The 15,490-nt window shown below is 37.9% G+C and overlaps 3 protein-coding genes across 4 annotated transcripts; all 3 read left to right on the forward strand.

Annotated features, from left to right (window-relative positions):
• Nucleotides 1–624: 624 nt before the first annotated feature.
• Nucleotides 625–5,407, forward strand: rbm12bb (RNA binding motif protein 12Bb). Of its 2 annotated transcripts, none has more exons than XM_055047558.1 (2): nucleotides 625–743; nucleotides 3,206–5,407. In XM_055047558.1, exon 2 carries the CDS (start codon nucleotides 3,228–3,230, stop codon nucleotides 5,133–5,135), a length of 1,908 nt encoding a protein of 635 aa, XP_054903533.1. In that variant the 5' UTR covers nucleotides 625–743; nucleotides 3,206–3,227; the 3' UTR covers nucleotides 5,136–5,407. The 2 variants fall into 2 exon arrangements, with proteins under 2 accessions (XP_054903533.1, XP_054903532.1); XM_055047557.1 differs by lacking the exon at nucleotides 625–743 and adding an exon at nucleotides 1,983–2,364.
• Nucleotides 5,408–5,506: 99 nt separating this feature from the next.
• Nucleotides 5,507–10,601, forward strand: gra (granulito). The gene is made up of 7 exons (XM_055047559.1): nucleotides 5,507–6,527; nucleotides 7,767–7,849; nucleotides 7,921–7,970; nucleotides 8,188–8,245; nucleotides 8,357–8,466; nucleotides 8,553–8,615; nucleotides 10,229–10,601. Exons 2-6 carry the CDS (start codon nucleotides 7,768–7,770, stop codon nucleotides 8,613–8,615), a joined length of 363 nt encoding a protein of 120 aa, XP_054903534.1. The 5' UTR covers nucleotides 5,507–6,527; nucleotide 7,767; the 3' UTR covers nucleotides 10,229–10,601.
• Nucleotides 10,602–11,145: 544 nt separating this feature from the next.
• Nucleotides 11,146–15,443, forward strand: upp1 (uridine phosphorylase 1). Its single transcript, XM_055047854.1, has 8 exons — nucleotides 11,146–11,492; nucleotides 11,757–11,837; nucleotides 12,635–12,746; nucleotides 13,019–13,177; nucleotides 13,288–13,402; nucleotides 13,895–14,104; nucleotides 14,214–14,360; nucleotides 14,479–15,443. Exons 2-8 carry the CDS (start codon nucleotides 11,800–11,802, stop codon nucleotides 14,628–14,630), a joined length of 933 nt encoding a protein of 310 aa, XP_054903829.1. The 5' UTR covers nucleotides 11,146–11,492; nucleotides 11,757–11,799; the 3' UTR covers nucleotides 14,631–15,443.
• Nucleotides 15,444–15,490: the final 47 nt, after the last annotated feature.

The raw sequence follows: 15,490 nt of genomic DNA on the forward strand, positions 1-15,490 counted from the left end.
TTTTTAATTCTTTTTCTTTCATTTCTCTCTCCCTGAAGGATAAGTTCATTTTGAGACATTGTTTTGCTTACTTAACTTCTGACTGGAGCTTTGGAGTTTTAGACGCACGCTGCACATTGCAGCTCATGTTGCTGGTGAAGCGTGCGATACCGACTGTGGTCACCAGGGTTCCCCAAGAGCAATTTACTTTTAATCAATATATAATATATATATATATATATATATATATATATATATATATATATATATATATATATATATATATATATATACATATATATATATATATATATATATATATATATATATATATATATATATATATATATATATGGTTTGTTATTGTAAAAACAAACCACTTCATAGTGAAATTGTGTGTTTTTGATATTATACTGATATAGAAATTATTACTAAAAATAAATAAATATATATATATATTTTTTTTAAAAGCAAGCGGCCGCTTAGTTTGCTCGTGCCTTGGACCGGGCCTGTGCGAAGGCGCTCAGCTTTAATAATTTAACTGACCTCCATCTGAGGTCGTGACACTTTGCATGCCGGTACAACAGGTGGCGCTGTGTCATTTTCAATGCTCTTACATTCGCCTCCCTCTTTGTCCAGGACAAAAGAGAAAGCTTCCACATTTCTCGGAGCAAGGCGAGCGACCTTAGGCCGACGATCCACCTTAATATATCTACCATATTCTCTTGACTCTCGGTTTTGTGAGGGTTGTGGTTGTTATTTGTGTAAGTTTAACCGCTGTTTAAGCTGGTTTTGTGGTATGTTTTCGACATTGGTATGGCGCAATCAGTCAGCAGAGCTGAAGCTGCAGAGGCAGTCAGGCCGAGCTAAGAAGCGAGCTAACGTTAGCGTACTTTCTTATTTTCCTCAACTTTCAGTTCCTCCTCGGGCTTTTTAGAGTGTGACACCGTTCACGGATTGTTTTATCGTCGTCTTGTTCTGATACGTCCGGGTACGGCGTACATTTGACTTCTTTCTCTGTCTTGTTCTGCGGGCTTTCTTCCGTACAGCTTCCGTATGACGGATACCCAACATATGGAGATGTGGCATCTGGTTTCGTGTGTCGGTAATGGTTGATGAGCGAGGCGCACTTTTTCACACTACAGAGTGAAATGTGCTATTCTCAAGTTTCCTTGTAATATTGGACCATGAAGTGGCCGTATACGTCCTTCCGCACGGTGCAACCCGAACGTGCACATTGTTAGATGAATGATGACGCGGTGGCTCGCTAGCTGTAGCTTCTGTGTTGATGTGGCTTTTCTAATATCTGGGTTTTGAACCATTAATTTGAATCGTTCATGTTTGCAACTTTATTGAATAACCATTTAAAGATGATGCACCTGCTCTTCTGAATAAAATTGATGTAACTTGCTTTAATTTGAAACACCCACAATGGTTCAGTTTGTGGCGAGTTTCATAAAACCTTTCGTTATCAATATGTTTACACTAAAGATGAGTAAGATCTTGGATACATGGAATATTCTGGGAGTCCTGCAACATTTCTTGTTGGCGAATGGAGAACTTTGATACCACTGGAGATAAATCTAAAGCAAGGGAATGGAGGAGCCTGGAAAATGGATAGATTATTCTTTTATTGACTTGAAAGAAATCTCTGGTAAATGAAATTGGAATCAGAGGGAGCGGAATGTACACCATGGAAATACCAGAAATCACAACTGCAAAGCGTTAATTACCTGCTTATAAACCAACAATTATCTGATTAAAAAATAATTGGATGGCTGAATTATTTAGCCTATGGCATGGGATATTACATAATAAACTATGCAATAACGTTACTCACTGGAGATCCAGTAAGTTGTATAAACATGCACCGATTATTCGACTGCTACACGAATTGGCATGTCTCGGATGGATGCGAGTTATTTTTAGCAACCGCAACTTTGTTTAAAATTAGTCAGTTGAATCAGGACCACAAAAATTGTTCAAGCAGTTCTGCTTCAATTTTTTTCTAATTGTAAATTTTTGTCCATGTTTAGATCTGAGGCAGTATTAAAATGATTTAATCAGTGACGAGTGATTTTTAATATAGCATGCATAATATTTTCTGGATGCTTTCCGCATTTTGTGTGAAACAGCCAGGATGCCTTAGACACCCTGTTTTTATGCCCATTTAGATCTTGTACATAAAAGCCTGACATAATGACCTTCCTAATCACTGTAATAGCACGTGGTCTCTGAATGGACCTTTTTTGTTGTGTCAAACCCGCTGAAACAAAGAGAGACTGGCCTGTTGAACTTGCATTGTACTACACCTCTCTGGGAAAATAATGCTGGCGAGAGCTCACATGGAATCTATAAAGTAATGTCTGCAGTCTGTGAGATAAAGTAGGTAAAGCTAAAAATACATTTTCAGAGTCATTGTGATTGCAGTCATTTTAAGACAACAAAGTTCTTTCACTTCTGTTGATCTGTTTTAGAAAGTAAGGATTTAGCTTTTAGGATTTTATATATTTGTAAGAGAAAATTTTGTCATGATGAAGTTTAAAATTTGGAAGAAAAAAGTATTGGGTTAAATGTTGCTTTACCAAAAACAGTTGGTTTGGGACAAAAGGCCTGGTCGACCAAATTGGTGCATGTTTAGTGTTATGCTTTGGAGTTTTGGCTATGTTTTTGTTTACCTGAATGAAGAGAGGCTAGTTTTCAGATTGACCACTATTACAAAAGCCTTTTTTCTGAGCTACAATGGAACTGTGAGAGAATGGTATAGCGTGTTTGTTTGGTTTGGTGGAGATGGCGTCTTTTGAGTGCCTAAAGGATTAGATGAAGTTTTTCCTCTGGAGCTCTTGTGGATGACCACCTAATGTAATAACTGATGAAATACAATGTATTTGAAACCCATGCAGAATTTTGGGACTGGACCTATAATGGAACAAAGAGTGTCAGTGTGGAAGTTCCCTCTGTTGAGTCAATTTTTTGGTCATGTAAGGAAAAGTACTCAGTGACATATGTAAAGTATTTCATGTGGATCACTTCAACCCTTCATTTTTCAGCCATGTTTGTTTTTCAGGAGGCTTTTGTGGGCATAAGGAAAAAAAAATTTTTTTCAACTCGTACATTTCTTTCCATATTTATTTATCCTTTATGATCAACTGAATGTGGGGATATTTTTGCAGAGTTGGTGAGGCTCTGAAGGCAGTAATGATATTCTGTACCCCTTTGTCTACAGGTGCCGTTGTTTGTGCTTCATCATGGCGGTCGTCATCCGTTTACAGGGACTGAGTGTCACGGCAGGTTCTGTGGATATTCGCAGGTTCTTCACGGGCCTTCATATTCCAGATGGAGGTGTGCATATAATTGGTGGAGACCTAGATGAAGCTTTCATTATCTTTGGTTCAGATGAAGATGCCAGAAGAGCCATGGCACGGTCAGGGGGATTCATAAATGGGTCACCTGTAAGATTACTCCTAAGCAGCAAGCAAGAGATGCAGAATGTACTTGAAAGAACAGCGCAAAAGGTGGAGCTGGATGAGATTATGCGGTCTGAAAGCAATGGAAGAACTGCTCAAAGATCCATGGAACCTGAGGTGGGCAGAAGATCAAGTAGCCGATCTGGTTATAGCCCTCCTCCCCATCACCAACAACCGGCAGACACAGATGACCCCTATGTTGTGTTTCTCAACGGTTTGCCTTTCTCTGTGACTGAGAGAGAAATACGTGAATTTTTTCATGGTTTACTCATTGATGAAATTGTTGTATGTAAGAAAGATACAGGGCAAAACAATGGAAAAGGCTTTGCCAGATTTGCAACAAAGGAGGATGCATTGGAAGCCTTAAAGAGGGATGGGAACTATATTGGATCAAGGTATATTGATGTTCGCACAACAACAGCCAATTATTGGATACGAGCTGGTGGTAGCATGCCAGCACCTGTCGAGACGATTGACAACTTTGAAAGGGGAAGAACACCTGTCCGCAGTCAGAGAAACCCACAGTATGATACGAGGTCTCGATCACCTGTGCCCCAGAGAGCTGTTGCTCCTACAGATGAAGAATACTGTGTGCTGTTGGACAATCTGTCTTTTTCAGTGGAAAAAGGTAGCTTGAAGACCATTTTTGAGAACTCAAAGCTTGAGAATGACCAGATTCTGTTTCTAACTGATGATTATGGCAGAAGAACCAGGTCGGCCTTTGTACTCTTCAAGAACATACGTGACTATTGTGATGCTATAAGTCAGGAGAAAAGACATTTTCTCAACCGATGGATTCATATCCGGCCTATCTCAAGAGAGAACATGCTCAGGCTTCTGGAATCTAAGAATGATCCTACTGGGCCTCCGGGAAACTCTGAAAGGCATCAGGAAAGAGCCTCGTCTTTCTCAACAGATTCTTATGAATCTGAGAAAATCTGTGCATTTGTGAGAAATCTACCATTTGATGTGAGAAAGGTTGAGATTATTGACTTTTTTCATGGGTTTAATGTCACAGAGGACAGAGTATGGGTTCTGCATGATCAAAAAGGTAATGGGGTCGGACAGGCTCTGGTTCTCTTTGGGTCTGAGGCAGAGGCCATGGAGGCACTTTCTCTCAATGGACGGCGGTTTCTGGGGTCTGAAGTTGGAGTGAAGTGTGTTACACGTGCTCAGATGGATCAGTTGACTGCTGAGCCACCATCAATGCAAGAGGTCTTGCCGAAAGAGGGGCACTTCTCAGGCAGGAACAATGAGCCTTTCCGTGGACCTAGTGGTGACGCTTTCTTCTTTGATACAAGGAAACCCAGGGATGGTAATGTGCCTATTAAAGAGGAACGTATCCATGGAGGTCAGGACTATGGATATCGTGGGGTAAGACCTCGTTCTCCGCGGGATAGGGGCAATGGAGGACATGGGAGGTTTGGTCCACCTGGTCAACGCTATGATGGTCCCACCTGTGTGCAGTTGATAAACTTACCATTCCAAATTAGAAGTGAGGAAGTGTATGATTTCTGTTATGGATATCGCATCATACCTGGATCTGTCTCACTTCAGTATGAGCCCAGCGGAAAACCAAAAGGCTCGGCCACTTTGGTGTTCGAGTCTCGTCAGGAAGCTTTAACTGCAATTGAGGAACTGAACGGGAGGCCGATTGGTCCAAGAAAAATACAGCTTTTACTTGTTTGAAATATATCTGTGGGTTCACATTTAAGACAAAGTAACAGGCACAACTTTTAGTTTATTTGGAAAGCTGGGAATATGGTATATGGCTCTTGTATGATTTCTTTTTCTTAAGTGCAATTTTATGCTTACAAGGAAGAATTTGTTGGAGTTTATTTTGGGTTTTCTATTCAATGCTTGGTGTTTTTCTTTTCAAAAAGTACTTCAGTGAATTCTGGAATACAATTTGGAACATGTATATTGTTTTTAAAATTAAAAAACAATTGATTCAGTTGTCATTTTCTTCCAAATCTGTGTTCCTGAAGGTAAAAATCTAAATAAATGTTACCAAGAGATAGCTCAATGACAAATTTAAGATTGCTTTTCTCTAGTTTGGTAATGGACCAATTAGATCAGGTGAGAATATCTATTTTGGTGTTAGTTGAATGAGGGCATTGTCTTCTGCAGTCTCCTTCACATCACTTTAATGTATCTTTTTTGGATAGTTCTAAGAGTCACTTATTTCTAGCCAAGTTGGTCTCAAACTGCCTGAGTTGAGTAAATGTATTGCATAAGTGCATTTTCTCAAGGAAAAAAAAAACATGGATAAATAGATAAACTATTAAGATTACAATTGGATGGGTGGAAAAATGTAATATGAAAATATAATTTATGATGCAAAGAAAAATTTAAAAAGTTGGACATGACACTTTTTAACAAAAGAATTTAAAAAAAATCCAAAATCAGAATTTTCTTTCATTCTTTTAAACAGTCTTTAGGGGCCCAAATGTTGAAAATAACTGAAATGGGTCTAGGGATATGTTGGAAGCGGCTGCTTGTCTTTTTTTCTTTACAAATATGGTCTTGAACTTAAAGTGGAAAATGTTATGTTGTGAAGGTAAATGTTTACTTTCTATGAACACATAGAAACGTTTGTTGTAGTGCTCTTTAGAGAGCAAACCTTGTTAATATCTGACCTATTAAATGTTGAAAATATTCTTGAGAGCTACCGATTACGGATGAATTGTAGTACATTTAAGTAAACATGGGATTATCATTGTCACCAAAACATACACTATATCTGCTAATTATTTAGTGACAGTGAAAACCTCAGAAAAACAAATCTATTTCTCCTACTTTCACGACTTGAACTAAAACACCAGTGACTATTGTTCCAACTCGGAACCCGGGTCAGCGCGTTCTGTCAACTTTTTTTGTTTCTCGGCTGTATGAAATTTCGATTTTAAAAAACACCTCGAACGCACCAGACGTTAAGCTTTTATTGCGAAAGTCAGAAAACCGGAAGTGCAATTTGCCCCTGAGTAGCATGGAGGCATGACGCCGGTGAGCTGAGTAGGCACTTTAAACCGTAGAGAGGAAAGAGGAAAGCCACGCCAGGAAAGATCCACAACGCTAGAGGTAAATATTTGAAGTGACATCTTGTTTATAGTGCAAAAATAGCCAGTTCTTATTTGAGGTCTTTTCTAGTGCAGTCCGGTTTCTTAATTAAAAAAAAGAAAATCTACGAAACTAATCCGAAATCCTGAAATCATGTAACAAGAACCGAGTTACAAACTTTCCAGCCAATGAAACAATTTGCTTTTCTCCATTTGAAACAATCCCGAGTTTGACCGTTAAATTCGCATCGATGCCCAAACGTTGAAGTCAACTGCTAGCAGGGACGTTTTGCCGTTATTTTTGCTGTCACTGATCCAGTTTTTTAAGCGTGTTTCTGTCATGCCAAACTGTGATAATAGTTGTTTCTAGAAATTATTTCACTTTGATATCCACTGTTTTGCTTTTATTTCCAACACATGGGTTCATCGTTCCGTCGTGTATGCAGAAGTTTGCAGTAACTTTATGTTGCATTTAAGCACACGTTGCAAACTCCACAATATGTACTAAAATAGCTGGAAAAATGCACATTACTCATGATGACCATCACAACAGCCTTGTTCAGCAGAGGATTTGTGTGAGCTTACAACAGTTTACAGATATTTTAAAACACATCTGTTCTCTCATTGCCAGTGTTGAAATGTTTTAAAATAAAGTTCTTACAACAGTTTTAATTCACAAATCTTATGCATGTTTTGACAGTTTTCAAATGGTCATGCAATAAAACAAATCTAAAATAATCCTAGATATTTTGATTGTTTCGATTATTTTATGATAACCATTAAAATGCACCATGCAATCCCACCCCCCAACAATGTATTTTGTCTTTGTGATATTTGCATAATTCAGATCAGCAGATAATTAGAAGATATAAGTTAATAGGGGGCAAATTGCTATTCAGACCTGTGTGGAAAAACCTCATTTTTTGTGAGGCCAAAGTAAAAGTCACCCATCACTGCCTATACATGTAAAATGAAGAAAACTGAAAAACCAACACATCATGCTGTGATTTAGAGATATTAAAAAAGTGTGGGGGGGAAAGGAAACAAAAATGTCCATCTCACAGCGGCCACAAAAACATTGTAAAATGTTTAAGAAAATTTTCTATCCAACTTGGCCTGGACGGCTTTTCTCTTATTTACAAAAGGTGAATAGTCTTAAATATATTTCTTTAACCTATTTTTGTGCTTCTCAGTGCATTAATTATAAACAAGTTATTTTTAACGTAGAAAGTTTTAAACATCTGAAACTTACTGACACCAGAATGGAGGTATCAAGTCGAAGAGTCCTACTGAGGCACCTGGAGCCAGCGAGGCCTCTGCGCCGCTGCGTCCATGTTAATGTTGGTGAGTTTTAAGGTGCCAACCTGAAAATCGGAGCGTTTGCCTTAATTTACGGGTTGTCACTTTATTTATAGAGCCACAAATAAATGCTGCAGCAGGTGAACAGCCCTTGATGGAGCAGGAGGTGAGACAATCATTGTGTAATATTGCAACATATGTCAGGGTTGATGCAAAACTAGAATGTGTTAAAATGCACATAAAAGTTGTTCCTTTTTTTTTTTTTTTACTATTTTTGTCACTTATCGATGTTCTACGTGACATTTCAAATGTATTCCTAATAGACACTGTTTAGTCATTAAAATAAAAAATTCTCTTGACTCCCTAACCTTTGCACTTGACAGAGTACTGTTGGCATAGAGCAGTTTTTGAAGATTTTCAATCTTCACAAACAGAAAAAAGGTAAGAAACAAAGCGTTGCTGCATTTCAGCTCTCACACAGTGCCACCCTCCTGCTCTGACATTTATTTGAGAAGCTGTCTGAATATTAGATTTGGTTTTCTTTTGTCTCAGTAGAAAGAATATCTTACACAAGAGACTTTTTAATTGGTTTGGCCGGCTGCCCTGAAGCCAAGAAGAGGCCAGAATACCTACCGGACCACCCCATTGTGTTACCCGAGGCAGTAAGTTGACGAACTCGAGTTTAAAGCTTGATTCTTGTCCTGTCGTTAATCGCAAGTTTTAGATCTTTTGTACATTATTTTGACAGAGGGATCCAGGCCAGCAAGAGCTGGGAGTAACACAATGGAATGGTGTAAAAGAAGATGTATGAGTAAGTAAGAGTTGGAGGATTAGAATATGGATAATGTTTAGATTAATTTTGATGGCAAATTTTCACTGAATGTAAATTGGTCTCACGAAAGCAGCCAAGACGGTGACACAAAACCATTTCATGGAATTACAGGGTGCAACATTAAGTGCTTTGCAAAAATATTCGGACCTCTTAATGTTTAAATACATTATCACCTGAAGTTGCAATGTATTTATTTGGATTTTATTTGATGCACAAAGTAGTGCATAAGTATTACTAAAACAAACAACCTCTAGGTTGATTGTTTTATATGGCACTAGTTATAAGTAAAAAGTCACCAGTTAGTAAATGGTGTCTTTGTGTGTGTAATGTAACTTCAACATAAATGTCACTGCTCTGGGAAGGCCTCTGAGGTTTTCTAGGGAACACTAGTAAACAACCATCATCATGAAGACCAAGGAAGAGAACAGGGATAATGTTGTGGAGACGTATAAAGAAAAGCTAGGATGTGAATCAATATTGCGAGTTTAATACATCTAACAAAGCGATGTTAAATCCATTATCTCTACATCAAAAGAGGACGGCACAACTCTAACCCTGCGAGGACATGGCTGTTCTTTATAAGCTAGCCGGTTTGGCAAGGAGAGCATTAATCAGAGAAGTAGTGAAAAGGCACCTTGCTGCTTGCGACGTTGCCAAGGAGATTCATATCTCAGGTGGGCGAATCTGAAGTCTCAATAAATGAAAAACAAAATCTCCCTCCAATCCGATCATTTTCTCAGTTACGTACTGCATTGTGCAGATATGTCACATCAAATGTAGTTCAGGCGACCAATTTACTGATATGTCATTGTTATAAAATCAGCATGGGTAACACTAATATTGGAATGTTTGTTGGCTGTGATTTATTGCAATGCCTATCATTTTGCAAATTGCAAGGTTTTCTAAAAATAGTGCAATATTCTGGGCACAGTCTGGAATATTGTCAACATGCTCTGTGCCTGGTTATGACTTGAGAGCTTTCTGTTTTGAGTACAGCGTAGAAATGTTGGGAGATTCTCATCCAGAAAAGCACATAGTTGCTCATTCAAATATGAAGTTAAAGCCTTAATCAAACTTGAATTATGTGCTCAGTCACTGTTACATTAACATGTACCTGATCAGCATTCTATATGTCCCATTTATTTGGAATATAATAGAGATGCAGTTCTTATCACCTCCAGAAGGGGCACTATTTGCTTTCATCTGGAAGAGCAGCAAAAATAATTGCTCTATTAGTTTTTTAAGATAAGCTACGCCACACTCAAATCTGAGTCCTCCCATTAGTTTTTTTTTTCATGACTTTCTGTCATGAAAGGAGCAATGCTACACATTGAAGTAGAAGCTTTTAAAGGGGCGGTGGATAATTTGGACAAAATTGATCTAAATTTAGAGAAAGAACAGAAGCTTTTGCAGATGTCTGAAAGACGAGGGGTTAAATAAATGTGCTTTCCCCATTAGGCTTAGATTCTGTGAGGAACCAATTGGGTTCGCAGATAATTATTGCACCACTATTTTAGAGTTAGGCCAGCACTTTTTTTTATTATCTTCCTGTGCAGTGATTAAAAATACTTTTCAAATTTCTCTTTTGTTAGGATGCCAGCAAGGCCTTCCACATCTTGAGAAACTTGCACAAGTGATGTTTACAGCAAATAGGTTTTGCACTGTGTTGATTGCTTCTCTGCTTTAATTTATTTTAACCTATAACATTACTGTTTGCATGTTACTTTCAAGTTTTTTTGACGCCTTTTTGCTGTGTGAAATGTTTGTTTTATCTTGTCTGTTTCAAAAAAGGCTCTAAACAGCAAGGCAAATTTGCCAATATTTCTTTCTGACCTGATGTAAAGTGTAACTTTTGAACTTCATGTAATTCAGCAGAAAATATTGGATTGAGTAATTCGTTGATATTGTCTATATGTACGACACATGCAAAAATACTGTTGTTTGCATTAAAGAACAAAAAAACAATCCCCTAAAGCGTGCAGAATCAATTATTTGTCCCATCTGACTTCAGTTTTGTACATCAATAATTTACATGCATCAAAGCTTTTTCCTTTTGCTTTTGAAATAATAATAGACTGCTCTCTGAAGTTTTTGTGTGTAATATAATCTTTGAAGCAAAACAATCGTGAGGCAAGTTGAATAACTGATTCTTCAAAGATGGCTGATAGTGAATATAAATATTTTGTTTAGGGACATTATTACACAGTCTCATCGAAATATATAGGAATCCCTTTGATTGTGGGATGTTTATTCAGCTGTTTCCTCTTGGAGCAACAAAAAACAAAAAAACTTCCTGAACTGAAAAGAATCTAAAGCTGAGGTATTTGGTTTAACCAAGTTACTCCTATGTTTGTATTTCCATCATCTTTAATTATATTTGACCAAATTTTATTATTCAGTGTCATAATTTCTCACAGAAATAATTTCTCCATAACAAAACAAGTTTTTTGTTTTATTTCTCAAAAACACAAATTAACTTGCAGCACAAAATGTGTTTGCTAATTGTAAACAATTTCACATGCTCACTGGAAGTCTTACAGTTTTGTTTGGGGCTTTTCCACTTTTCAGATTCCTGTAATAGAGATATTGCACATCTGTAGTTAGTCACTTCTGTACGTGACACAGAGCCAGTACCTCCCAGCCAATGAGAGCGCTAAGGCTTAGGGTGACGTATCTCGTACGTCATCGCCGGTATTTCATGTCTGCTGCGGCGGCGTCAGATGTCCAGAGATTTCCAATTTCCAAATTTCGGAGGAAACCAGCTGTGAAGACAACCCGTTCAAGGTCCAATACCTAATTGTTGATTATTTGGCACTTGTCGTCGTCGTCCAACCGTTCAGTGAGTTCACCCGGAAGGTAAATATGGATTTTATTCATTCTTTTCACCCTCTGCGATGAATTGCTGTGTGTGCGGGATGTCTAATCTTTACTGCAAGGACGGGTTTTGTTTTGTTTTGTTATGAAAATATACAACCCTCCGCAACCAACCTGCTGTGACTTCCGCCGCCCCCGGCGACGTTTTTAATTTAAAACGAGCAGCTGGTTCGAACTTATAACCAGTTCCTGACAGGTGTTGTTGAACTAAGGTGTCTTTGTTTTTTTTTTCTTCCCTGCCGGTAGCTGAACATTCCTGCGTGAACTCAGCTTTTTTTCTTTTCTTCCCATGGACATGGATAAAAAGGAAAAGCAAAAGTGCAGCAGGTGAGAATTTACCCTTAATATTCGCAAACAATTATTTTTTTCATTATGGTTTAAGCAGAAGCTCATTGGAAAAAAAAAATCATACTGTAAGTTAGGAAACTGCTGGGTGTGACAGGATATAAGTAGTATGACCTTTTCTCTCTTTTTAGTGAGTGCTACTGTAATAGACAGTAGTTTAATTGCACCATAAGCACATTCACACAGATTAACTCCTCTGCTCATTTTGAGTCTAATGAAGCTCTTCTAACAACAAAGTTAGACTGTTTTACATTTTCACCTTCATGATCCATTGCTTAGAAATTACAATTTAACATTAGTGGTGAAGCTGTGGTACATTCACTTCCTTTTGCTCTAGAGTAGTTTTGGTCTGAACTATAAATGGGAAAACAAATATCCTCAAATGTGGATGAGCACATTTACGTTTCCTTCAGATACTACTCAAAAGAGAAATGCAGTGGTGAACATTTCAAGATTACCACGCACAGATTTTGAACCAAGAATGAGTAATACTTACAGACTAACCTCGATCGGGAATACTGATCAACAATACTGTGTGGGTGTTGTGGCTGCCATTGTGTCTTGCAGCAACGTGTTAGCCACAGATCTTCTTTAGTAACAATAAATGGAAAAAGACAAACTGCTGTGCCCATTTAAAATGCGTTGATGGCTTTAAGTCTTTATCCACGTATATAATTTAGAGTTAAAGAACAGATTTAATTTAAATCTGAAAGTGATATTGGTTTAGTCTGATTTGAATAAACTGAATGTTTAATATCTGCCCTCTCTCCCTCATATAGTCCTGTTTATGTGCACAACCCTCATCTGGATGCTCTGAAAGATGACATCCTCTATCACTTCAGTCTAGGAACTGGAAGTCATAACCTACCAGCCATGTTTGGTGACGTCAAAGTAAAGAATTTTAATACCTTTTTTATGGGGAAAAGTGTTATTCACATGACTTAATTTTATGTTTGCAGTGGTTTAAACTTTTCCTCTACACTGAAATAAAGTCGGTTTCTCAGACATGGTCAGTGTAATTATGATTCACTGTGACCGTTGAGGTGTAAACCAGTGTTTTGTTTTTGGTAAATGAGCTCATTTTTAAATTACAGTATTATGATTATCTGACGATAACGTTTGATTTTTGTCAAAAATCTTTTGTGTGTAAATGCGTCTTTTAGTTTGTGTGTGTCGGAGGGAGTCCGTGGAGGATGAAGTCATTCACTGAGTTCATTGCAGCAGAGCTCACAATGGAAGACCCCAAATCTGAGTATCCTAACATCTGTGCTGGGACAGATCGTTACGCCATGTACAAAGTCGGCCCTGTTCTCTCTGTCAGTGTATGTACAAACACGGCTCAGCTAAACTCGTTTCCTTTAAGGTTTCTGTCGTCTGTCTAGTTCATGTTTAACTAACTTTTGTGTGACATGTTTGTGCTCGACTTTCACAGCATGGAATGGGGATTCCATCTATTGCGATCATGTTGCACGAACTCATAAAACTGCTTCATCATGCCCATTGCACTGATGTTACTATCATACGCATAGGGACATCTGGAGGAATAGGTACATTAGTTGTCTTTTTTTAATGTGACCTCTTAATAACTTTACCAACAATACAAGAACGTTAAGCAGTGGCTAAAATAGAAGAAAAAAATTTTCATTTTTAAACTTTAGTCTCACAATTTCAACCCTTTTTGTGTTCTGATTGTTTTCAAAGCTGATGATATAAAAAGATTTTGTAATAATTACCTACAATGTTGAATATAAGATGATTAGGTATGGACACATTTGCTGACAAATTGTTCTAAGTGTATAGTATTTAAAAAGGGAGATACTTGTTTTGTTTTGAGGAAGATCAACGCATTTAACAAAAGAGGTCAGGATGAGTTCAACTTAAGTGCAGTGTCCGGTTGTTATAGAGTAGATCGGAATCAAAACCATACAATCATTCAAAATATATTCCATATTTTAGACCACTGGATGTTAAAGGTCAGCAGACAGACAGATTAAGTAGCAGTTTATTTTTCTCACTTGTAAATTTGTTTTGTTTTTCAGGATTTGAGCCTGGCACGGTTGTTGTTACCAAACAGTCAGTTGATCCCACATTCCTGCCTAAGTTTGAGCAGGTGATCCTGGGAAAGACGGTGGTGCGCAGCACTGATCTGGACCAAAGCCTGGCCCAGGAGCTGTTGCAGTGCAGCCAAGGGCTCAACCAGTTTGAGACAGTCATCGGTAACACCATGTGCACGCTGGATTTTTATGAAGGTGTGTACTCTCATGTAGTGATGGTTTAGCATATTCTTTCCATTGCAGCACACTTACGGTATTTTGCATTTCTTTTCTTTCCCTTGTCTCTGTCACATAAAATCCAAAGGTCAAGCCCGCCTGGATGGCGCCTTCTGCTCCTACTCAGAGGCAGATAAACAGGAATATCTCCTAAAGGCCAAAGAGGCAGGAGTCTACAACATTGAGATGGAATCATCCGTTTTTGCTGCTATGTGCAAACTGAGTGGTCTGCGAGGTAAAAACGCATGACAATACTTTCATAACATAACTGCCAAAAGTGTCACTGACTCAAAGCAATATTTTATGTGATCCGCTGTTAACTGTCTTGCATGTTCTCGTATTTTTTTGTGCAGCGGCTGTTGTCTGCGTCACACTGTTGGATCGGCTGAAAGGAGATCAGCTAAGCAGCTCTCATGAAGTTCTTAACGATTATCAGCTTCGTCCTCAAATACTGGTTGGCTCCTACATTAAGCAGCAGCTAAAGGCCAAAGCGGAGAACAGATGAATGTTAAGAGTGAACATTTTGTCTGAGCATTATATAGGTTATAAATGACCAAGCACTGAAAATGATCTACAACAGTAGATTTAAGCTGCTGTTGTAGTTGATATGTCTTCACATAGGGGTAATATTATGTATTTTCCACTATGGGCCATTTCATATCACCACCAATCCTCAGTTACAAATTATGTATATGTCAAGCATGGCTTAAAAGAAATTTGACTTCGCAAATTAACACCTTGAAATTCTCTCTTTTAAGAGAAGGTTCTACTCTTTCCGCTTTCTGCCTTCAGCACGTCATGACAACTTCTCCCCATTAAGACTTTAACAAAGGTTTTACTGGTGTTTCACTCAGAAGTAGTTTTTCTGATGAACTCAGCATCTTCCAGAGACCCCAAATGGCTGCCAGTCAAGGATTTCTCAAACATGTATGAAAGAATCAAAGCAACACTGATGGTTTATTTTTGATGATAACATTATGGAAATAAAGCTCAATATCGAGTTATACATCATACAGTCCCTTTTAAATTATGCCTTGTATTAACACATTGTTGGTGGTTTGGTATTCAGGGACAAACATGCACTCTTACTTTTTACCCTTTGTCTTACTTTTCAATTTCACTGAACATTGTATGAATTTACATGTTAAAGTTTTAATGATCTTTGATTTAAGGCACTTTTGTGTATTTAAGTTCCTGATCCTTAAAACTTGAACTCCATAAATATATATAACTTTTATGACTTGAAATAACTACTGGTGCTAAAAAACTGCATGCGATATATAAATATTATATACATATACATGTGTATATAAATTAAAACGGTTGTCCTTGCAGTGTGTCAGTACTTGTGTGCTCTTGATATGT

Source organism: Poeciliopsis prolifica, unplaced genomic scaffold (assembly GCF_027474105.1).
Source record: "Poeciliopsis prolifica strain line A6 unplaced genomic scaffold, Auburn_PproV2 SCAFFOLD026, whole genome shotgun sequence".
In the NCBI taxonomy this organism is placed as follows: domain Eukaryota; kingdom Metazoa; phylum Chordata; class Actinopteri; order Cyprinodontiformes; family Poeciliidae; genus Poeciliopsis; species Poeciliopsis prolifica.